Source organism: Melanerpes formicivorus, unplaced genomic scaffold, assembly GCF_026170545.1.
Source record: "Melanerpes formicivorus ecotype bairdi unplaced genomic scaffold, bMelFor1.0.p_v2 SCAF_19, whole genome shotgun sequence".
In the NCBI taxonomy this organism is placed as follows: domain Eukaryota; kingdom Metazoa; phylum Chordata; class Aves; order Piciformes; family Picidae; genus Melanerpes; species Melanerpes formicivorus.
The window spans coordinates 10,676,336-10,700,874 of NW_027142371.1; the positions used below are offsets into that span (position 1 = coordinate 10,676,336).

At 46.0% G+C, this 24,539-nt stretch overlaps 1 protein-coding gene across 1 annotated transcript in view; it reads left to right on the forward strand.

The window, feature by feature from the left end:
• CDH4 (cadherin 4) overlaps positions 1-13,953 on the forward strand; it is a 480,516-nt gene extending 466,563 nt beyond the window's left edge. Inside the window, exons 12-16 of the mRNA XM_068150049.1 lie at positions 1,949-2,182; positions 3,204-3,437; positions 8,248-8,387; positions 10,526-10,690; positions 12,860-13,953. Coding sequence (XP_068006150.1) covers positions 1,949-2,182; positions 3,204-3,437; positions 8,248-8,387; positions 10,526-10,690; positions 12,860-13,066 — 980 coding nt within the window. The 3' untranslated portion in view covers positions 13,067-13,953. The remainder of the gene's footprint in view (positions 1-1,948; positions 2,183-3,203; positions 3,438-8,247; positions 8,388-10,525; positions 10,691-12,859) is intronic.
• The last annotated feature ends 10,586 nt before the right edge of the window (positions 13,954-24,539 follow it).

The window sequence follows — 24,539 nt, forward strand, 5'->3', positions numbered from 1 at the left end:
CCCAGGGAGGTGGTGAAAGCACTACCCCTGGAGACATTCAAGATCAAGCTTGATGAGGCTCTGAGCAACCCAATCTAGTTGGGGGTGTCCCTGTTCCCTGCAGGGGGTTTGGACTAGATGAGCTTTAAAGGCCTCTTCCAACCCAATGTTTATTATGATTCCATGATTCTATACTTACCTTTCTTCAGAAATATTGTCATTTGTATTTCAGTCTTAATCTCAGGAAATGGATCAACTTCTCCACTGGAGTCTGTGGTGCTGTGATAGTCCTCATCTCCTGAACATAGAGTACAAGGACCCTTTATAGTATAGCAGTGCTTGCTCTATCCATGTCCTTGCTCTCTCCAGCTAAAGCAGCTGAAAGAATTTGAAATGTTCCATGGTTTGTAGTGCTTGGACATTAACAAAAATTATTTACTTTTCATTTCTTCTGACACTGCCCCAGAACTGCACTCAGAAGCTCAAAGAACCAAAAATATCAGGAACCAGAGCCCAACAGTACCCAATAGCCCCACAAATTCATGTGTGTATGTGCAGCAATTGCAGATTATGTCAGCCACATGCCAGTTAGTGTCTCTCAGAACTGCTAGTTTGCGTTCAGTCTGTCTCAGAGGTTAGAGTGTTGGCCTTGAATTCATCCCAGAAGATACTTTGGGTAATGTCAAAACAGTGAAATCACTTTGCTTGGTCCCAAAAGTCCGTTTTCCTGTTCAGCTCCAGTACCCTGATGGGCTAATCTGCCTCTCTAGAAACTTTCAAGGCTGATCAAAGACTTTGTTTTAGAGGGAGACCTACCCCGTGGTTACTACATAAAAGGATGAGATCAATGATTGAATAGTTTATGTAGGAACTATAAAAGAAGGACTTTCAGGGCTCCTTCAAAGTTTTCAAGGTTCCCTTGAACAATGGAGCAGAAATGAGAAAGGAGTGTGGGAAGGAAAGTCTGTGGAAGCAGAAGGAATGTTTGAAAGCCTGGTGGGGAAGTGTATTGTGCAGCTTTATGTCCAGCACTGGGAGGAAGAGCCAGGACTGAAAATACAAACTAAAAGAGTTGTTGAAACGACACTGCCTGAGAAGGGAAGCAGTGGGCAGGCCAGCATGGAGCTGCCAGATGTGTCTGTGGGGAGAGAAATAAAAAATCCTGTGCCATTTCTGGGAAGGCTGTTCTGTCAGGGCAGGTATTACCTTGTGTAAGTGGTTATCAGTCAGACAAAAGTGGTTCTTCGTCATTAAGAGGCTGGAGGACCAAGACTGCTGTGCTGTGGCATCCCTGCTGGTTGGGACAATGTAGAGAGGGTAAGGAACTGTATGTTGGGACATAGTGCTGCTGCCAGGGGTTAGCAGCATCACCCAGCGTGTTTGCTGATGGCTAGCTCATAACATAGACTTTGAGCAAGGACCTTTCACAACTAAATCTAGGGCTGACTGTGGGATGGGCTGGAGACTTGGGCTTTCTCTGAAGCAGTTAGTAGGCTGCAAATCTAAAAAGTGGCTAACAATTGCTGTAGTAAATGCTGACCAATGGGTTACACTACTTACATAATTTTCCCCTCTCAGCCTTCTTCTTCCTCTTGTTAGATATCTTTCTAATGGGTTTTCCTCTTCAAAACAGCCATTACTAAAATTGCACTAGCAGCTTGGCATCACCTCCTTGTATTTTTAGAGATTGACCAAGGACATCGCTGTAGGCTACAAATCTGCAGAGCTCAACCTCCGTGTTCTGCAGGAGTGACAAAACAGCTGCATTAGGAGGCTTGGGGAAGCTTTAATAATAGCTCCTAAAGCAAGGGACCATGAAAGTGCAGTATGTCCCTAATAAGGTCCAAGGAGGAAGGGTGAAAAATTCTGGATTATTGAAACTGGAAGGCAGAGAGGGATGCTGGTCCACAGTGCTGTCATTCCCACTGCTGGTCATCGGTCTGCGTTTGGCTCTGCCTCTCCCGTTCAGGTATCCCCCCGGCCAGCGGCACCGGCACTCTGCAGATCTACCTAATCGACATCAACGATAATGCTCCTGAGCTGCTGCCAAAGGAGGCGCAGATCTGTGAAAAGCCAAACCTGAATGTCATCAACATAACAGCCGCGGATGCTGACATCGATCCAAACGTTGGGCCTTTTGTCTTCGAGCTGCCAAGTGTGCCATCTGCGGTGAGGAAGAACTGGACCATAACGCGGCTGAACGGTAAATGGGGCAGGCGCTGCTGAGGCGATGTGGACTCTAATGAGGCCACGCGCGGCTTCAAACTTCCAAACTTCCCTACTTGGTTTTTGTGTGTGTGTGTGTCTGATTTTTTATTTTTTTAAAGCACATTATGGCTGACATTATAGACAAGATAGTTAATCAGAAATGATTTGTATCAGACCTGCAGCATAACTCTGAGAGCCTTGGCACTTGGCTCCTTTTAATGCAGTTCATAATTATGAACAGTTATCAGTAGTGAACGGAGTATAAATCATCCATAATGGCCAAGGGGAAAAAAGCTATTATCAGTCTTCCTTATGTTCCAGTGTAATTGTCATAAGCCACAATCAGGATCAATGTTCATTTCTCTGACCATAATTGCATAAAGGCAGCCTTTTAATTTACCAGGGAACCAGGAGGGCTAGGTGAGAGTGAAGATTACCAGTATGTGAAGGATTTTTGTATTGCAACCACAAATGGCCCTAATTACTCCTCTTACTGGTAGTCTCAGCAGAGAATGGAAAATACCGTGGAGCCATGGGGTTGTTTTATCTTCAAAGCTGGTCCCCCTTGCTGAGGGCTGGCACCCTCTGCCAGGGGCAGTGGCTTGTGTCCTCACAGCTCTTAGCTGGCTGAGCGCATCATCACTGGGCCATGGGCTTCCTGATAATCCCAAGGTGGGAGAGTGGGCAAGCAGAGAGCCTGCACAGTAGCCAAGGAGCATCATCCATGCTGTAGTGTTTGCATTTCATGCCATTTTAAACACATACAGCTGTATTTGCAAATGGCATCAAGCTAAGTTAGTGCAGCAGTGAAAACACACAGTATTTTGCAGAACACAGGCTGTTTATTGGCTAGCCTGTTTGGAGAAGGTTGACACTGTCCTGGTCAGTCCTGCTGTTCATAGCCTCTACTTTGGGACTGAGAAGCCTGCTCTGGCAGAGGAGCCTGTACACGTGGGGCTGCAAGGCTCTGACAGAGCATCTGTCATCTGTTTGTCTGTCTGTCTCGGTCTCTCCAGGTGATTATGCCCAGCTTAGTTTACGAATCATGTACCTGGAAGCAGGTGTGTACGACGTGCCAATCATCGTGACAGACTCAGGGAACCCTCCCTTGTACAACACCTCCATCATCAAAGTGAAGGTGTGCCCCTGCGACGAGAACGGCGACTGCACCACCATCGGGGCGGTGGCTGCGGCGGGGCTGGGCACCGGTGCCATCATCGCCATCCTGATCTGCATCATTATTTTGCTAAGTAAGTACCCTGGGGCTGATGCTGCTGGGGCACAACACATTTCCCATCCTGGTCCCTGCTGTCCTATTGCGATACAGGGTATTTTCAAGTGGAAGTTCCATGCAAAGGACAGAGCCATGAGCTTTGGGCTGAGGAGGTGGTTCACACGTCTGTATTTGAACCTCTTTCACTGCAGCATCAGGAAAGCAAGGTGGAGCACTCTGCATGCACTGGGCTTCTTTTTCTGAGAAAAACAACTTTACAAACATCCTACACATGGGTCAGAGCAACCCTGTGCCATGCCACAGGCTTGGAGAAGAGTGACTAGAAAGCTGCCTGCTGGAAAACAGCCTGGGAGTGTCAGTCAATAGCTGGCTAAATATGAGCCATAGCCAAAAAGGCCAACACCATCCTGGCTTGTACCAGGAGTAGTCTAGTCAGCAGGAGTAGGGAAGTGAGTGTCCCACTGTATTCAGCACTGGTAAGGCCACACACAGAATACTGGATTCAGATATAGGGCCCTCGCTACAAGAAGGACATTGAGGTGCTGTAGCAGATCCAGAGAAGGACAGTGAAGCTGGTGAAGAATCTAGAGAACAAGCCTTGTGAGGAATGGCTGAGGGAACTGTGGTTGTTTCGACTGGAGAAAAGGCTCAGACTTTCCCATTCTCCACAGCTATCTGAAAGGATGTTGGAGTGAGGTGGACATTGGTCTCTTCTCCCAAGGAACAACTGATAGAACAAGAGGAGATGGCCTGAAGCTGTGGCAAGGGGAGGTTTAGGTTGAATAGTAGGAATAATTTCTTCCCCAGAAAGGTTTTCAAGCTCTAGAATACTCTACCTGGGGCAGCGGTGAAGTCCCCACACATGTAGAGTTTTAGAAGCCATGTAAATGTGGTGCTGTGGGACAGGGTTTAGTGATGACCTGGCAATGCTGGGTTAATGGTTAAAATTGATGATCTTAAAGGTCTCTTTCAGCCAAAAGGATTCTGTGATTGTATGAACATTATAACTGACGGGTAATTGTTGTGGAATAATTGTCCACATTTTGGAGGAAAAATTTGAAGGACTTGTCCAAAATTCTGTGGTAGACTCTGTGGTGTCTGTGGGTGTACTGGTTCCCAGCTACAGATGTGCTGGTTATGAGAGTCTCTCTCAGAGCCAGTGCATAGCTGCAGTTTTCTGTTCAAAGGAAGAGAAGAATGGTAGTTGGTGCCATTGTTCTTCCCTTGTAAAATGACAGCAGATTGGTGAATCGTAGTAGATTGTGAGCCTTTGTGGAGGAAGGGTTCCCAGTTTGTCAGGAGCACTGGAGGACTGGGGAGCACACAGAGAAGGACTGGCCATCCTTTTGCCTGAGGCAAAGCCATTCTTTTTGCCCAGCAGTACTGTTAGTCCCAGGCTTCCATGAGCGTTACCAATAACCATGTGTGCACACGCTTACAAATAAAAATGGTATCATTACAACTTCAAGCAGGAGTTGGCACAGTAGGAATAGATAAAAATGAGTGCTAAAATGAACAATGAGGTAAATACTCATCAATAAACACAGGAGGAAACCACGGGACTCCCATTAAAGCTAATGGGAGTTATGGTGCTAAATCACATTTAATATTTACCCCCAATGTGTTTAAACAGAGAGCAGACAGAGCGACGTATGCTACGAATGTCACCTAATGTGGATGTGATATGGTACATTAAGAGAATGGGTCATCTCTGGGCAAACCTCCACTCTCCTAGGCCAGGGATGGGGACATCTCATGGTGTAACTGGTTTCCCATACTGATTTGGAGAGCATGCAAAAAAAATGGGGGTTTATGGCTATGCTGTCCTCGCTCCTCATCCATCTCATCCAAGCCGCTGAAAACATCCCCAGTGCATCCTCAATGTATCCACAGCCATGATGTCCGTTGTTGGATGTGGGATCCCAATAGCAAAACCTTTTAGACTGCTCCCTTCAGCACAGGCCTTAGTTGTAAAAGCACCGCAGTCACACACCCAGAAGAAAGCATGATGCTCATGGGCTAAAGATGTGCACTGGAAGCCACAGAGGTGATTCAACACGGGGCCTCTTTCTGCTGCTCTTGTATAAATCCAGTGTTGAAATATGATTTAAACAGCTGAAAATCCTATTGACTGAAATTAACTTCGGCTGAAGGACGTTTGATTCAAGAGATTCCTCTTTTCATTTTCAGATACATTATCCCATTTTAAATTAGGGTTTTTATTACAAAAGCTTATTTTTACATTCATTGTCATTCTAATTGCCTTTTTTTTTTTAATCTTCAAGAGCTGCAAAGCACTGTATCAGTGATGAAAAATGTAATTTGCAATGAGCAGTTTCCCAGTTACATCCTCCTGATGTTTTGCTTCCTTTCTATCTGTTTTATGTCATCACCTCTGAACAATAGCCTGAGAAAAAAAAAAAAGCAGATGCAGGGATTTATTTTATTTTTTTTTTGTGCTATTTGTCCATTTTAGAGCCAGCAGGTCAAAGTTTGATGGCTTTAAAAGGAAGGAGCAGCAAGAGGACAGATCTGAGTGCTCAGGTGAAGGAAATTTCTGCCTTTACCTTTGCTCCAGGGTTTTTCTTCTTCTTCCCGACGCCTGATGTATTAGCTGCACAAATAACACATTTAGAAGAGCAACGCAGGGAAAAAAAATGGTGAGGGGTGAAGACAATAGATTTCAAGGAAAACTACATGCAGAGTGAAAATGGGTCTAACAGCAGTAATTGCACTTCCCATTCTGCAGAGTGAATAAAAGGAAGGAGAGTGCACCACATCCGCTATTGACACTTTGAAGGCCTTTTTTTTTCCTCAGGGTAGCTGTAAAGGCGTTAATGGCACAGTTTTTTCCACAAGTGCATGAAAAAAGTAGCATTTTATTAAAAAAAAAAAAAAAAAAAAGGAAGAAAAGGAAAGAAAAAGATAAATCCTGGTAACCATTATAATATTGTCTTTGTGGACTAGGCAGGTATCTTGTTGTGAGCGACTTGAAAAGCAACGACAAGAAAAGGACTTCAATAGTCGGCTAAATAGCTGAGGTTTTATATTGCAGATAAGAGTTACATTTTCTTCCCTTTTTCTTTTTTTCCTCCCTTGAATAGATCTAGGATAAGCATTAAAGAAATGCTGAACTATCTGAAAACAATTCTGTTAGCTGGCAGGCAGGGATGGCAGCCAATTGGCACACAATGGTGGTAATTAGCTGTCCGGTTCTCTTCTGCTCACTTCACTGGATTCCTGTTGGGTATAAACACTTTGGTGCTTTGAGGAAAAGCTCAGATCCTCCTAACCAAGTCACCATGCAGTGGGGCTGCAGGCTGGGCTGCCTGCCCGTGTCCCCAAGGTCTGGTCTCTTCTCCACCTTTGCCTTCAGTGAAGCCACACTGAGGCTCCATGAAGAGGCAGAGGGAAAGAGCTCCCTGCGGAGTATGAGATGGTGGGAACCAACAGTTATTCCTTCTCCTTATGCAGCTGAACAACACAGAGAGTTGATGTCTTATGTCCTGCCTAGGTTCACTTGTGTTAAGTGAATTGTTTTGACACAGTCAAGGCTTGCCCTAAGTGAAATTAACACATTCCCATGGCCAAATGCTCCCACCTCCACTGTCCATCCATCACTCCCTTCTGCAGACTGCCACCATCACAGCTTCATGTGCGGCTTGCAAGGAGAATGGAAGGAAATCAGACACAGGGAGGTACAGCTACCTCAGCTGGCCATGCTTGATGTAATTTTTGATGGCATTGTTTGCAGCTACTGAGTACAAGAATAAAATCAAACATATTAGCAGGTTCTTGAAGAAGTCCCCTTATGTTAATGGAGACACAGTTCCTTGAGGGACTTCCATGCAGTCAGTCTCAGAGAGCAAACACCCTCTGGGACACGGGTGGCCCTTTGAAGGATGAGGTTGTGGAGCAGAGAGACAGTGTTCCCTTTAGGTAAAGTTGTTTAAGAGGAGGAAAATGTCTCATGATTCAAGAACTGTTCATCTCTCTCTGGTACCTCATTGAGAGAGATTAGCCAGGGCTTGGCATGTAAGTGCTGATGCCTGAGGAGGTTGGCTGCCTGCTACCAGACTTGCTCTCCTTTCTTCTGCAAAGCAAGCCCTGCTCCCCAGAAGGATTTCAAATGATCTTAGATCTGCTTTGCAAGTCAATAGCCAAGTGCATGTGCTAATGTCTTCTGGGGAGTGTAGAAAGCCTCCCTCACTCACCAAAAGAGTATAAATGAGCCCAAATCAGACTATGTGACCTGGCATTACCCACACACCCGCCACCCAGATCACTTTACACAGCATACTGCAGGCTTGTGACCTGCACAAGCATCACTGCATCACGCTGGTGGAGCAGCTGCTTGTGCGCAAGTGCTAGTCACCTGCTGGCTTCTCATCACCTCTGCAGCTCTCTTTCCTCCACCTTTATTTTATGCCCCTGAATAAAGTAAAGGTAGAGATCTAATGCTGAAAACTCAGGATTTGGATCAGATGTCTTCAGAAAGCGTCAGGTTTTGCACTTTCCTGCTTGCTTTTCCTTTGATGATGTGTTTGACGTGTGATAAACATCAGCTCAGTCAGCATTCCTGATGAATCTTAGAGATGTTTGTAGTGGAGGCCTGTCACAGTATTTACAGCTCTCAAAGCTCCCCCTTATAAATTAGAACCTGCAATAGGATAAAATGTTATTCCTCATACTATCAGCCAGTGAAGTTCTCCATAGCAGAGAAGGGCAGGTGAGGTGCTGGGACATGCCACCATGCACTGACCTCCATGCAGCTTGACCTCATACACTGTGAGATCCAGGCTCACCCTGCTTCTTCTCCCTTACAGCCATGGTTCTGCTCTTTGTGGTGTGGATGAAACGCCGGGAGAAGGAGCGCCACACCAAGCAGCTCCTCATTGACCCTGAGGATGATGTCAGGGACAATATTCTGAAGTACGACGAAGAGGGAGGTGGAGAGGAAGACCAGGTGAGAAGAGCCCACAGGTCCTGGCCAAAGAGCAGCCATGCAATCTGTATCCAAAAAAACCCCACATTCTTTTCACTAAAGCACTTGGAAAGGGTTGCATTTGCTCTTGTTTATGTCCAGGCAGCTTTATTGGCTTTCCCAGTGTGGCATGGACATCAGTGAGAGCCAGCTGAGGTCCAGCATCTCACTGGGACTCTCTCCTTTTCAGGGAGTCCAATGCTATGTGGATTTTGCTACCTTACAGACCAGCTCCCTGCAGAGTGGCTATAAACCAACCTTTAAATAATCATATGCAAACACTATTTCTGCTGGTTTGGTGGTTAAAATTGTGTATTTTACCATTACCCACTGGAGATCTTAGTAAAACCAGCTAGCAGCTACCACTCTCCCCTGGACATGTGGCTGCAGGCACTTGCCTGAGCATCTGTGGGCTTTCCCTGCATTAACTTAATCATCTCTAATGGGTCTTTAATTTCTCTTAATTTCTGGATGTGGTTTGTGAGGGATGTCTGAATACATTTGAGGATTTTTTTTTCCACCACCAAGTCTGCAGTGGCAAAGCTTTGCTTGTGACAGAGCCCTAAGCCACAGCCTGCCCGAAAGTGTCAGCTTTTCTGTGGTGGCTACTTACATTCACCACTGCTAATGTCACATGAGAACTTCCCTGGCCTGCACTCCTGGGATATGCTGTCCCTCTGCTACAGATGTATTTCCTCAGCTAAAATGGCTAAGTTTGGTCACTCATGTTTGGTAATTGAATCATAGAATGCACAAGGTTAGAAGGGACCCTCAAAGGTCATCTCATCCAACTCCCCCACAGTGAGCAGGGACAGCTTTAACTAGGCCAGGTTCCCCAAGGCCACGTCAAATTTGGTTTTGAATGTCTCCAGGGATGAGGCCTCCACCACCCCCTGGGCAACCTGTTCGAATATTACACTATCCTCATTGTAAAAAACTTCCTCCTAATGTCCAACTTGCTCCAGTTTAAAACCATTGGGTCACTGGGAGGGTTTATTCCTACCTAACACAAGTAAAGATCCCATGACATGCAAAGTATGTGACTCTGCATCACAGAATGGCTTTATTCTTGCTTGTTTAAATGAACTGCATGGTCCATGGGTCTGTGCAGAGGGTGCTGAGCTCATGGTTGGTGTCAGTGAGTCTCAAAGTCAGTGACTGGTGGCGGTGCTTAAGGACAAGATGAAACTCCAGCAGCACATCCTGGTGGCATCCAGGGGCAGACAGATGAGCCTGGCAAGAGTCACCACGGGGAGCAGAAGCGGGGGCTTTGCCCAAAACTTGAGAATTTCTTATTCAACAGAAAAGTCATTGCAATTAGCATTTCTTTTTTTCTTGTTGCTGACAAGTTATTTATAAATATTGCTCCTGGAGGTTCAATCAGCCCTGTCTGAGCACAAGGATAGTTTCAGCAGCAGAACAAAGTACTGTTATAAGCATTCAAAGGAGCTGAAGGATCTGGTTTCAGGCAACTACACTGGAGGCTTAAATATTTAAGAAAGGATTCGTTAAAAATAACAGCAAAGGAAGAGCAGCAAAACACCATTACCTACATGAATACATTTTTAATGAAGTATTACCTGCTTCTCATTCCTTGATAGAAACCTATCCTGTTGGGGTTTTTTCCACAAGCAGAAAGAACATAATTACTTTGAAAGGCCTGCATGCATAAATGCAATACACATGCTAATGTTTTTACTTCTGTACAAATGTAATTGCAATAATGCATCTACCAACGGTGAGTCTTTACCATTATATGAGGTGTTTCATCAAAGAGAGTTATGCACATCCCTCTGCACATGCAAAAAAAAAAACCAAAAGGGCTAATTTTTTATCCCAAAGATTTAGACACCACATAAAATATTCAGGAATTAGTTGAATGTTTGATTTAACTAGGTTTTTAAGATGCACTATTAGGAGGTCGACTTTATGAGCTGCTCAGAGGTCAGGTTTACCTGTAATTTAGATAGTTAGAGGTGCTGCAATAGCCAGGATTGAGACTTGCCAGCAAACTTCAGCTGGAATAGGTTTAGACCCCCCGACTTGTTTGTACATTGGGTGAGTAGATGATGTGAAAGGAAAGCTCTTGGTTTCACTCTGTGCCTTTCCATTTGTCACAGGATTATGATTTAAGCCAGCTCCAGCAGCCAGAGACCATGGATCATGTGCTGAACAAGACACCTGGAGTCAGAAGGGTGGATGAAAGACCTATTGGTGCTGAACCACAGTATCCTATAAGACCAGTAATCCCACATCCAGGGGATATCGGTGACTTTATTAACGAGGTGTGTTCTGTGGGGTGTCCTGTGTCGCTTCTTAAAAGCTTGGGCAGCCAACTAAAATCAGCCCTGCAATGTTTTCCTGGCTGCATGTCCCAAGTGATGGTATTACTCACGTGGGGAGGCTGATCAAAGCCAGGGGAATGACTGGGATGAGCAAAGGACACAAGACTTGGCCTAATAAAGGCACTGAGGCTGTAGAAAGCTGAAGTGCAACAAGATCCCAAGATTTCTGACGTGGATATCACACACACCCTGCACCCTGATCCCCTTCCTTGTGGATTGCTGTGGGTATTGCAGTTGTTGTCTGGACATGGACAAAGCAGCATGGTCCTCACAGGGAGGTGGTGACCAGGCAGCTGCAGGGGATCCCGAAAGCCAAAGATGCCATTTGTGGCCCCTGGAATTGTCATTCAGTCTATGCTCTCCTAATAAGCTCTGTTTGGTCTGAAGCCTCAGAGAGTTTTGCAGAACAGAGAGATCCATCTCAGATCAGAGAAGGTTTCTGTGTTTTGTGTTACATTGCTGCTCCTTTATCTGCTTGTGCAAATATCTTACCCTTTAGTATTTCTTATCTGTTTTAGTTTTGAGTGATTGAGTGGTTACAAACCAATCAATGTGTTATTTCCTCTGAGAGAAAACACACCATCCATTTCCCAAGTCAGAAAAATTAATGTTGCAGCTATTTAATTCTGTTATTATATCCATTTCCTGCTGTGCTATTTCTCATTTTCATCATTAAAATTCTTTCTTCTTTGGTTCCTGCCCATCCTTCACATCCACACACATCCATGCCTGGCAAGACTCACTCTTGCACACACTTGGGCTGCTCATCACTGCAGTAAAACCTGCTGCATCTCCCCATGCTCAGACTGGGCTTCTGCAGGTATGAATGCAGAACATTTTGGTTCATTGCAGATTCATCCCATGGGATTTTTCCTGACCCTGGGCTGCTGTGAAACAATTCTTAGGCTCCATAATCTGAGGCTATTTCCGTGGCCTGCCTGCACTGCTGCCTGTAACACTCAGGAACAGCAAAGCTTCCCAAACCTCTGCTCAGGGTTTCATAGCCCAAATCTTTCCTAATTGCAGAACTTTTTTCTTTTCCTAAAGGAATCATAATCATCAGAATTAAAATAGTGGCTGCTAGTAGGAGAGGAAGGATGCTGTTCATTCCTTCATTGGCCAAGCTGGAAATCTTAACAGGCAACCCCAGAGAGGACATGCTGTCCAGAACCGAAAGCTTTTCAGATCCAGAGTTACATCCTTGGGAATAATTCACCTCCTGATCCATTCTCTTTTACAGAGGCACTGGGAGTTAGTGAGTTTTCTGCTGGGGGCAGCTGGGAGGGCTTCACCCAGAGAGGAGTGTCCACACACAGGGAAGCCTCAGAACCTTCGTACTCATCACCTTTGTTGAGCTTTTCACCATTCTGGAGCTTATCACCATCCTTATTGAGCTTTTCACCATTCTTGAGCTTTTCACCATCCTTACAGAGCTTTTCACCATCCCTTCAGAGCTTTTCACTATACTGAGCTTTTCACCATCCTTGAGCATTTCACACCATCCTTGAGCTTTTCATCATCCTCACTGCTGCAGGGATCCCGAACATCCCACCCCCCTAGACCCTTCGTGATTGGAAGAGTTCCTGAAGAAATACATGGAACTGGGATAGTTTAGCCTGGAGACAAGGAGGCTCAGGGGAGACTTTATTGCTGTCTACAACTACCTGAAGGGAGGTTGTAGCCAGGTGGGGGTTGGTCTCTTCTCCCAGGCAACCAACACCAGAAAAAGAGGACACAGTCTCAAGCTGTGCCAGGGGAAGTTTAGGCTTGAGGTGAGGAGAACATTCTTCCCAGAGAGAGCGATTGGCCATTGGAATGTGCTGCCCAGGGAGGTGGTGGAGTCACCACCCCTGGAGCTGTTCAAGAAGGAATTGGACGTGGCACTTGGTGCCATGGTTTGGTAGTCATGAGGTGTTGGGTGACAGGTTGGACTTGATGATCTCTGAGGTCTTTTCCAACCTGACTATGTCTGAAAAACCTCTTAGCAGAAGGTAGCTTGGCAAGAAAGGTGAACTTTGTTAGTGTCTTTGTTACCCAAGCCCCCATCTGTGGTACCATCACTATCAAGCCCACGGTGGGCATTAACACCATGTGTTTGCCCCCAACCAGGGCCTGCGTGCAGCAGACAACGACCCCACAGCCCCCCCATACGACTCCCTCTTGGTCTTCGACTACGAGGGCAGCGGCTCGACCGCCGGCTCCGTCAGCTCCCTCAACTCCTCCAGCTCCGGGGACCAGGACTACGACTACCTGAACGACTGGGGGCCCAGGTTCAAGAAACTGGCGGACATGTACGGGGGAGGCGAGGAAGATTAAACTGACCTCACGTTACTCACAAACAAACAAAACAAAACAAAACAAAAGAAGGAACAAACAAACAAAAAAAAAAAAAAGAAGAAGGAAAAAAAAATAAAAGGAAGAAACAAAGAACATAAACAATTTAGAAAAGAAAAAAAAACCAACAAACCCACAGATGACGACGACGACAACAACAACAACAACAACACAAGCCGATGCAGAAGCAAGAACTGTACAGATGTGGCAGCTTTTTTAATTAATTAATATCCCCTGCTGACTGTATTGTTATTTTTAGTGGTGATATAGGATGTTTCTTTATTATTTTTTTTATTTTTCCTTTTATTTTGTGGTGGTTTGGTTTGGGTTTTTTTTGCCTTTCCAGTTTTCGTTTCATTTCGTTTTCAGGCTACTGAGCTGTCTCGCATGAACACTTGTCTCTGCTGCAGTTATTGGAGGGGGGTGGGGGGGTTGTTTGGGTTCTTTTTGTTGTTGTTGGTTTGGTTTGAATTTTTTTTTCTTTTTTTTCATGTCAGCTGGGATATTGCTCGTTTATCTGCTTTATGACTAAAGAGAGTGAAAGGCACTCTGTCTTAACTTGAATTTCTTAGAACAGAAGCACTGTTTTTAAAATATATATATATATATATTTGAAAGTGCCTTTTGGTGCATGTATCAGATTCCCTTCAATCTCAGGAGTGATGTAAACAAACATACAACCATCCTGGGCAGCACTCCCTGTGACCCTAAGCCAGTCCTAGCTGGGAAGGAGTTAACAAAAAGGAACTGTGGAGATTGTTTCTTTTTCGCCTTTTCTCTTTTATTATTTTTTCCTTTTTTGTTTTTTTTTGGGTTTTTTTTTTCTTTTTTTTTCTTCAGGGGTTGACTCATTCTGGGGTGGAAGAGGATGGGGGGTTCGGGGGTGGGTGGAACATAGTTTCGAGTCAAAATCTTAACAGCCATCTTTAAGCCTCAGCAGGTGGTGAACTAGTCATCATGTTGTATATAATTCAGTGTTATCAGATGCAAAATACAGACTGGGGGCTCTGCTGTCACCTGGTCACACTCAATGTAGCTGCATAGAACTCTAGCATTGATAAAGCCTTTGGTTATCGCAACAGAAATCTCCAACAGCCCTTGCCTCAACCCTACAAAGTAAATCGTGACATGACCAAAGGCCCATTTGTTTGTTTTTATGCTCTCGGCGTGTTTTGGCTCCCACGACCTCCTGAGTGATGTAAATACCACGGGCTGGGTGAGGGGATGGTGTCCTGCACCTCCGGGGATGCCCGCTAACACAAAAGCCAACGGCAACGTTCTCCTGGCGCGAGGAGGGGGTTGCGCAGCGGCTCCGCCGGAGGCCAGGGCAGTGCTAAGGGCAGGAAGAGTTTATCAGCACTTTTGCCATCCATAAGTATGAAGTTAGTCTAGTACAAGATTAATGCCTTGGAGCATTAGTAGCCAAAGCTCAACAACATCGTGTAACTCAGCTAATGTGTGTCCTTTCTCTTCAATGGGTAGGCGCTGCTATCTGTAGTCAATGTTTCTTTTGGAGAAGTGGTGCAAGGAGGGGCTATTAAGTATCTTGTGGTTAATATGCTCAAGCATTGCCAAGTAAGCAAGAGGTTTTGCAGCATCCAGGCGTAATTCAACATCAGTATTATAAGTGGTAGCATACTACCTAGTTTATATGTAGGGTCAGTTTAACCAATAACAAATAGTTATTAGCTTTTTTTATTACATTTTTCCTTTACTGATTTGGACTAGTGGGTTTATGTCTAATGTTTGTAAAAAAAAAAAAAAAGATTTAGACTGCATGGATGTGTAATATAAATCACATTTAATGGATTATGAGCCACTTAATTAATGTGCTATGAAATCTTGGATTACCTGTGTTTTATATTCTGCAGACGATTTTGCAGTGGGTTCGCTAAAACTTGTAAAAGTGCTTAGATATATTTTCCTTTGAATCCAAGAATGTGCACAGTATTGGAAGGTGATTATCCAGGGGATAATCATGCCTTTTTTTTTTTCTTTATTTTCTTTATTTTTTTTCTTTTTTATATCTCTATTAATTCTCAAGTTGAATGCTAAGAGTTAAAAGGAAGGGGGGGGTGGGGAGGGCGGGGGGAGAGAGCGGGAGAATGCAAGGACGAGAGCTTGCGGTGATGAGTGGTCGTCGTTTCGGAGGGTAAACTAGGCTGCAAGATCGTCTCTCTAGAACTTTTGAAATGCTCTTAGTGCATTTTATATTTCACTGTATCATATTTTCTATAAAATGCAATTTCTGTAAATTAACGAGCATTTGAAATGTGTCTTGTATGAAGTGGAATGTGGTAAAAGTCTGCCCGAGGGGACTCCAGCGTTACCGGTATGTTATTGACTCCCAAGGATATGATCTTCCTGTTTGTCTTGGTTGGTCAGTCAGTTGATGGGTCAGTTTGTCCTTTTGTGGCTCGGAAAGCAAACACATACTCATCCAAGTTTCTTAAGGAAACCAGCAGGTGATGGCTCAGCCCTCAGGAGGGGAATGGCTCCGATGGCAGCAGCAAGATGAAGACCCTGCTTCATGGTGCTCTGGGTGGGGTGAAGCGCAGTGGCTGGCTGGTACCTGACCCCTTTCCAAATTCCTGTTTCATAGCTGGGAACTTAGTCACCTAATGTGACTTCTGTGAACATCTTTTAGTTTGCTTCTGCCATGAACTGCCCTGGACCCACTCCTGGCCACCCCTGGCAAATCTTGCAGCCCTTGTCCCCCAGCTGCCTGGCATGGGTGGGCTGCGCTGACCTGTAGACTCTGCTCCTCACCCATGGCCAGGCTTGATTCTTTCCCTGTTCTTTTGGAAAAGCCATGGGCTAGAGCATTTCACCATCTGGGCTTTGCCCCTCTGCAGAAGCTTCCCCATCACAGCAGAAGTAGTGAATAATAAAAATGCACTTAGTGTTCCTGGCTGATGACTACCTGTCCATGTTCTGTGTCCATCACTGTAATCTCATCACCAACTCAGGAGGTGGATGTGGCTCAAGGGCTGGGGCGATGCTGATGGTTCTCCATCTGTTGGGTTGCTGATGCTGCCTGCCAGTTCCACACAGCTCCTGGGATGCTCATGTGGATCCTGTGGTGCAGACTCACTGGGTCTCCAATCTAAGCCATGCCAGGTAATCTACTTGGCATCACTTAACTGAGAGCAGCAGCTAAATCCCTGTTCCAGAGCACTTGGTGCTTCGTGTCGGCTTCAGCTTTGGGTGATGGATTTCAGGTAGGGAAGGGGCTGGCAGCGGTGTGGGATAGCTGCTTCAGGGCCATGACCTGAGGCTGTAGGACCTGGTCAGCAGTGTGCATCACCCTGCTGTCACCTGAGGGGACAGGACGTGCAGAGAAAGAAGGCGCTTGGCTGTGAAGGTGATGCTGTCAGACTTCAGCTTGTCTAAACATTTCAGGTTTTAAGAACATTTATGCAATGTAAGTCAAACAAAAGTGTTTGAGTGATTAAAAATAAACCAACCTGTTTCCATTGGCAACTTTTTTTTTATTAAATCAGCAGATATTTTTTTCTGCAGCATTTGCAATCCAGCCATTCCAACCCCACAAGCCTATAAATCAAACCAACTAGTTTATTATCTTTTGACCCAGTTCTGCTCAGCCTCCCCCTGCAGGACCTCCTCCTCCTTCTCCTCCTCCTTTCTTCCTCCTCCTCCCTGCATCCTCCACCACTGAGTTTTACAACTCCACAAGTATCAGCAGCATCAGGCCCTTTTCCTCGCAGTGGGACCGGCAGAAGGTAAGCGAGGAGCAGGTCAAGCAATGAAAATAGGTCACTGTTAGCAAACCTTTTTTCTTGTTAAAATTTGTGGTCTTATGTAACCCAGCTAGGAAATCTTATATCAACCCAAGGGGTCCCACTGAAAAAGCGACTGTGCCATCTCTGTGCTCTGATCCTCATGGATGTAGCATGCTGTTGCTATTCGCAGCTGGAGGTGACAACTTGAGAGGAGCTGGGGTGGGGAAGCAGTGACTTTAGCAGCACATGTAGTCACTGTTGCTTCTTGGAACCTTGTTCTCTGACTAATCTAAGGCATTAAACTAATTAAAGAAGTGGTGCCCACACATTCAAGTCCCCCACGCCATGAGACAGTGGGAAAGGACTTGCTTTCAGGCAGATGGAAGGGAGCCCATCCCCAAAATACCAGCTTCACACCCCGTACTCCAGAGCACTACCTGGGGACACCACCGTAGCTCTCCATGCTATCAAAGGGACAGGGACAGTGAGCTCCCCAGACACTGAGGACACCAGACCCCTCCTGTGGCCTCTCCACCTCTTGGACAGGAAGATTTTACATCCCTGTGCAACCTGTGCAGGGTTGATGTCACTGCTGTGCCCACAGCCACCCTGGGCAGACCATGGCCCCATGGCCTCAATGCAGCCCCATCACTCTATTATGTAGCCTGTAAATAGGGAGCAGCATCAGTCAGGGAAAGGCTTTGGAAGGCACTGAGGAGATCCAGCACGTAACTGATGGCAGTAAATAGGCAATGCCGTTCTAGGTGTCCTGTGTGCTAGTCATGGTTTGGCTTCTGGATTTGTATTTTCTTTTCCACTGTATGGTTTTTTCCTGTTTTGGTTGGACCAGGCGATGCCGGTGGTTGTAACGCAGCGGGGGGCATGGGTTGCTTCCCCGTGACTGAGCCACTCTGGGCCTCTTTCAGGGGTTTTTAGGGACAGTTGGGTCCAAATCCAGCCTCCAGCAGTTAAGTGGGACATAGGAGATGGCTGTCTCGCCTGCAACTGCTTCACGTAGGGTAGACATTGGGGCCTTGGAGAGTGGTGATGGTCAGTGCAGGGTCTGTACCACACAATATGCCAAGATTGCAACTTTGTTTAGTCTAAAAGTTTAAAAAAGGGAAAAAAAAAAAAAGAAAAAATAAGAAAATAAAAAAAAACATATTTAAGGTAAAACACAGGACATTTCCTTGTGAGGTCTTTTGGAACTCTTTATTGTAAATGTGAAACCAAACTGGGGGGGGGGGGGGGGAATGCTGTGTAAGAAGGAATGCATATGTTTAAAACAGCAGCTAGCCAACGTGTGTCCCACACCAAGCCAACTCAGCTCCATGGGGCAAAGTTCTTTTCCAGCACACACCAACCCCACATCCAACTGCTCCCACACCGTGTACATAATGTAGTTAGCTAGTGCTTGAAGCGACAGCTCGGACCGATAGGGGAAGAAAAGCAACAGCAACATAATAGATGTAGAATCGGAGCACTTTAGTCCTTCCTTCCTTTCTTTCTCTCTCTTTTTTGTTGGGTTTTTTTTTCTTTTCATTGGGATTCTGGTTTTTTGCATGTTTCCTTTTAAGGAGGGATGAGCTGTGTGTAGCAGCCCCGCATGACTGTGGTTGTTCTCAAGGAAGACTTCTGCTGTTCTCGCCGTGTTCACGCTGAAGCGCCAAAAGCAGTTTCGCGTCCGTCGAACCCAGTCCGGAATAACCTTTTTTTGTAACCGTCAAACAGCACAAATATTTTGTATTGTCCTTTGTACCATTTTTTGTACCAAAAACAAAAGAGGGAAAAGAAAAAAAAAAAAGGAAAAAAAACACCCAAAAAAAGGGAAAAAAAACAACAAAAAAAGAAGAGGCAAGTAAATGTTTTCAATGTGTTTTTAGTGCCACTGCAATCTTGGTTTCCAAACTGAGTGACAGCTTTGCTGATTTATTGTGTATCAAAGCTGAACTGGCGCACTGACGCCTTGGCTCCAGTGTAATAAAAATAAAGTCCCCCTTTTGAATAGTCTCACTTGCTTTTTTTTAGTCAGTTGGTGTTGTTCTTATGATTAATAACAACAATAATATCATTTCTTTCCTTTTCCTGCCCCACATGCACATCCCAGCCCACTCGCTGCCAACTGGTCGATAGTAGGCCGAGCATGAGCCAGCGGTGTGCCCAGGTGGCCAAGAAGGCCAATGGCATCCTGGCCTGGATCAGGAACAGTGTGGCCAGCAGGAGCAGAGAAGTCATTCTGCACTGTGCTCAGCACTGGTCAGGCCACACCTTAAGTCCTGTGTCCAGTTCTGGGCCACTCAGTTTAAGAAGGATGTTGAGTTGCTGGAAAGTGTCCAGAGAAGGGCAACAAAGCTGATAGGGGTTTGGAGCACAAGCCCCATGAGGAGAGGCTGAGGGAGCTGGGGTTGCTTAGCCTGGAGAAGAGAAGGCTCAGGGAAGGCTTCCAACCCCAACCATTCTGTGATAGCTGTCATCCTTGCATCAAGCCCATCAGTGGGGCTCTGGTTTCACCATAGTTCCACAAGCACAAAAAGCAGATCCCAGGTGACATCCCAGGTGCTTCTGGGCTTGCTGGTGGTAGGAAATTTACATTTGTTAAAGCACTGTGTGGCTCATCACCAGCCCAGTTGTCTGGAGCAGCAGGGAGACACGGGTGCAGGTTCTTCCGGCAGCCCCATGCATATAAGGTTGTGCTGCACTAAACTTGGTGCAAACCAGACAGGGGGTGACTGTTCTCCTGCCACACAAGCTTTGTGCATTCACATTATTCAGGCACACTCAGGGGTCTTTGCTTGCTAGCACATTGTTAACCTCCATAGCAGCTGCAAAGGCAGGGTCCAGAGGATGGGGCCAGTCTTTTTTCAGTGGTGTCCAGTGATAGGACAAGGGGCAATGGGCACAAACTGGAACCCAGGAAGTTCCATCTAAGCATAAGGAAAAAAAAAATCTTTGCTGAGTGTGGTGGAGCCCTGGAGCAGGCTGCCCTGATAGGCTAGAGAGTCTTCTCTGGAGGGATTCCAAACCCGTCTGGACATTGCTATGCTGGGCAACCTGCTCTGGGTGATCCCTCTCTCCTCCCATCTAGCCCCCACCCTGCTGGGTTTCTGGAATTCTGTGCATCATCTCTGTGTGCACCTCTTTTAGGGCCATCAGCTTCTTGCTTTTCTTCAGCTGCTTTTCCCTTAATAGTTCACAAAGAGCCCTGGGAGAAGGCATGAGCACCCAGCTGTGCTTGGCTGTGATGCCAGGCAGCGATTGCAGCTAGCAGCTAGGATCATCCTGGGGACTTCTCCAGGGCCTGAGCAGATAGTTGAGTTTCCATCATCCTCACCCTGACTTCAACCCACATCTACCACAAGTTAGCAAGAGGCCTGAGTGGGTCCTATGGCCAACCAGGGTTGAGGAAGGACAAGTAGATCCAGCAAGCTGAGGAGCTCTTCCAGCCAAGCACATGGAAAGCAGCTCTGCCTCATTTTTAATAAACATGAAGATGAATGCAAATCCTGTACATGGCAATTTACTTCCCCCCAGAGTCAGCTAAGAATATTTTATTGCTAGTTTTGCTAATTCTCAAGCTGTTCTGTTTCTTAGAATTATCTTTAACTACTGAATAATGCAAGACTGTTGCATCACAAATATTAGTTTCTGCTATCTGTGTAAGTCTGGGCTCTCATCGTTGCGTTATTAGGCTCTTATCTGCCTGCAGAAAGTCTTGTTCCTCAAATGATTTAACTTTGACCATGTGAATAGTTTCACTAAGCTGATGGAAACAGCTGCCCTCCCTCAAATCCAGGGACTTTTGTACCAAAAAGTAAAAATAATAACAATTGCTATTTCAGTTATTATCAGAGGCTCTTGGGTTGGGCTTTTTTTTTCCCCTCCCAAGTCAAAGGCAGATGCTGGAATCTGCAGCAGAATTTGGTTCAGATCTAACTGAAGCTTGCAGGGATTATGACTTTTATTTTTTCAATAAATGAAATAACTGAGCTTTTCTTTGTTCTCCAGAGTAAAACCTGTGTATTACTACAACTGTTGCCCCACCCCCAGCTTTTTAAACAGCAGGTTTTTAACCAAAACCTGAGTTTACACATTAAGCAGTTTTAGGTAACAAAGTAAGAAGACCAACCAAGACTCTGTCTGCAATCTTACATCGCTGTCATAAACGGCCCCTGGGTGGGGGCAGAGGAAGCATTGGGAAGATGAAATGCTTTTATTAACCACTGGCCAAGTTACTTCCCTGTCTTGAAAAAAATAATGTAAAATAAATAAATGAATAAAAGAAAACATAAAATAAACCTAAGTCCTCCTGTGGTTTTGGTTTGGTTTTGTTGTGTTTGTTGTTTGGGTTTTTTTTTCAATTCAATGCCATATAAAGAAGATTTATTGGCTGTAACTAAAGGTATGATGAGGTCACAGAATCACCAAGGTTGGAAGAGACCTCCAAGATCATCAAGTCCAACCTGTCACAACAGACCTCATGACTAAACCATGGCACCAAGTGCCACATCCAATCCCCTCCCGAATGCGTCCTGAGTGTGAGGACAAGTGTGTTCCAGCTGAGCACCTTTACATAGACTCATAGAATTGTTTCCGTTGGAAAAGAGCTCTGATCGAGTCCAACCATCACCCCAACACTGCCATGGCCATCAGACCATGTCCCAAAGTGCCACACCCACACATTCCTTGAATAACTTCAGGGATGATGACTCCACCACCTTCCTGAGCAATTCGTGGTCCCTTGGTGTGGGCATCCCTTCTGCCCAGTACCAGGATGCACTGGTATTAACAGAACCCTGAGAAGGAGCTTTGGCTTCTTTTGCTGTATGCAGATGCATTGGGAAGAAGACAGTGAGCAGCTGCATTGTGCAGCAATGTCTCTCCTTCTAAGCATGGTCAAAAGTGCTGAAAGGACCAAGGTATGTATGGGGCAGACAGAGAACACAGGGGGACACAGACACCTGCAGCAACTGTGTGCCCAGCTAAGTAGCTCTTTAGACTAATTACCTTGAAAATGTGTTGGTGCTTCTCCTTCCAGCCACAGTACCACTCCACAAGCATTTGTTAGCCAGAGTAGCAGTGTCCTCCTTAATCCTGGTGTGAATTGGAAGACATGAAGGACAAGCCAGGATACTTGAAAGGGATGGGCATCACCAGCACATGCAGGGCTCTTCTGTCTTCTCAGCTGGTTGTTATTTATTATGGTCTCCTCTCCCATACAGGGCAGATCCTGTGGGGAGACAGCGTTAGACATTAAAGATTTGTATGTAGATGCAAGGCAGAGAGAGCACTGGATGGCAGCCTGGGAGCTGGGGATTCCCCACCCAGCAGTGGAGCTGGACGCTCCAGAGCAAGGAGCAAGCTGCAGGCACAGTGGGACCTTTGCAGCAGCATTGTTGCACAACAGCAAGTGCCTTCTCCTGATAGAACTGTGGGAGTTCCCCCTCCTCTCTTGCAATGATTAATGTATAGCTTCACTGCACTCATCTCACTGCCACAGCACAATCCATCTCCCTGCTCATTGCTTCCCCCTCCACACCTTCCATTTTTTTATAAGACTTGTGTGTGTGCTTTTCTGCTACCAAGGAGGCAGCAGCTAGGGGGTGGGGGGTGTCTGTGAGTAGTGTCAGAGTCTCCTCATGATGGGCTGCCATGGAGCACGCTGCCAGCCCACTGACAATGGCCTCATGCAATGGCCAGGGCTGAAAAAAATAACCATTTTTGTACCTTCCTGGCTACTCCTGGGTTGTTAGGGTTTTTTTCTTGAAAGGCCATGGCTTTCTGGCAGGTTTTCCCTCCCAGCTGTTACCATCCAGCCCCATCCTGACAGACACAAGAGGAGCAGGAAGAGGGACACCTCAGCTGACACCTTTTATCTGCCTCCTCAGGAAGGTCGTTTTTAAGCCAGCCTAACCCAAATGACCCCAAATCTTTTCTGAAATGCCTGGAGGCTTTGGTGAGCTGTGCTTGGCTGGCAGGGTTGGGAGGGGAAGCCTTTCTTCAAGTAACACTGGGAGTTTGCCTTAATTAGTGACCCGGTGGCTTTGGGAAGGGTCGTTTCCACCTGGAGTGACAGGGAAGCTGTCCCTGCCCAGCTAATTGGGGATTCACAGTTTGGAGCCAGGGTCTTGTGTCTGCAAGGCTGTGAACCCCAACCCACACACTCTATCTGCCCTGGAACCAAGAGTAAAATGATGGGAGGGGGGAAGGGGGGTGCAGAGCAGGCTTTAAATACCTTGTTCATAGTGGGAAAAGCAACAGAAGGCTCTGATGAGGCATTTTGTTTCCAGTGCAGGCTCAGTACTGGATGCTGAGTGCTGTCCAGCATGATCTGGCACTGCATGATGGACACTTGGGAGCAGATGTCAGACCCAAGCTCACTAGGACCTATTTTGTTCTGAAGGCAACAAATAAAATAATAGCATGGGGAAAGCCCTGGAGCTGTTCAGACAGGGGAAACGGGCTGCTCCATTCTCCAGAATGGGCTGAGGGCTGCTCCTGCCTCCTCCTGAACAACCTCTCCTCTTCCAGTTCCAGCCTGGTCTCCTCACAGAACTTCCACCCAGGAATTTAATTTAAACCCACAACTTAACGACTGGAAACGCCTCTGATGGCACATTAGAAGCCCTTTCAGTCATTAAGTCATTCTGTGTAGGAGGCTCCTGTTTCTATTTTTCCTTGGTGACCAAGATACAATGCTGTGGACTTCCCTGGTGCTGGGTCTTGTTTATTATTTCCTCCTTTCAAAATCTGCCTTTAGGTCTGGTAATAAAGCTATGGAAGAAGCATCATCTAACACTCAGTGGCTGCTAGACCAAGTTGGACAGCAGCACATGATGCTCAGGCTGGGAGGTGAGATGGGAAGGATGGAGAGCTGGGCTGGCCATGTCCAACCAGCATCATTTCAAAGCAGTTCAACCCTATCCTGGTTTGGAGAATCCCCTCTGGGGTATGCTTATCCTGGCTCCCATTTTAGCCTCCCAACACTTGCAAATGGTTGCAAATACAGATCAATGGGTTAATGCTCACCCCAAAATAGCAGTTTTCCTCCGAGAGATTAACGTCTCTGTCTGTGGTGGAAGCTGCCAGAAGTGGATTGTCACAAATCCCTGGGAGGCTGCAGAAGGAATAAGGCAGAACCATGTCTCTGTCAATACTTCCCTTCTTAATAAACCAGATTTATAATATCTGAGGCTGCATGGAAGCTTTATCTCCAAGTACGTAATGGCTGCATCATTAACCTGTGCTATCTATAGCTAAACTCATTACTTTATGAAGTACTTGGAGTTACCTTAGAGTACAAAAGGTGACATAACTAATCCTGGTCTGTAAAAATCATATTGATTGGAATGTAACCTCCAGGTAACATGAGAGCATTTACAGTCCTCTGCAAAACTGCACTTAGAGTGCTCAGTGCTCACTGCACAATACCCAGCCCTTTGCACCAGGGGTTTAACATCCCATCACCAGCCTTTGTGGCATGGGCAAGGTAGGGGTGAGAGGTCTGCCCACATCCCACACAGCTTTCCCCAGGTAGATACATAGGATGGGATAAAACCAGTTCCAGACACCACTGATGATGTCCTGTGTTGATGAGATGGTAATGCTGGTGCTGTGCAAGTACTTCGGGTTTGGTCAAAGGCACTGTGCTGATTACTCAGAGCTGACAGATACCTTTAGGGTCTTGCAGATGCTGGCTTATAGGTTGAGCCTCC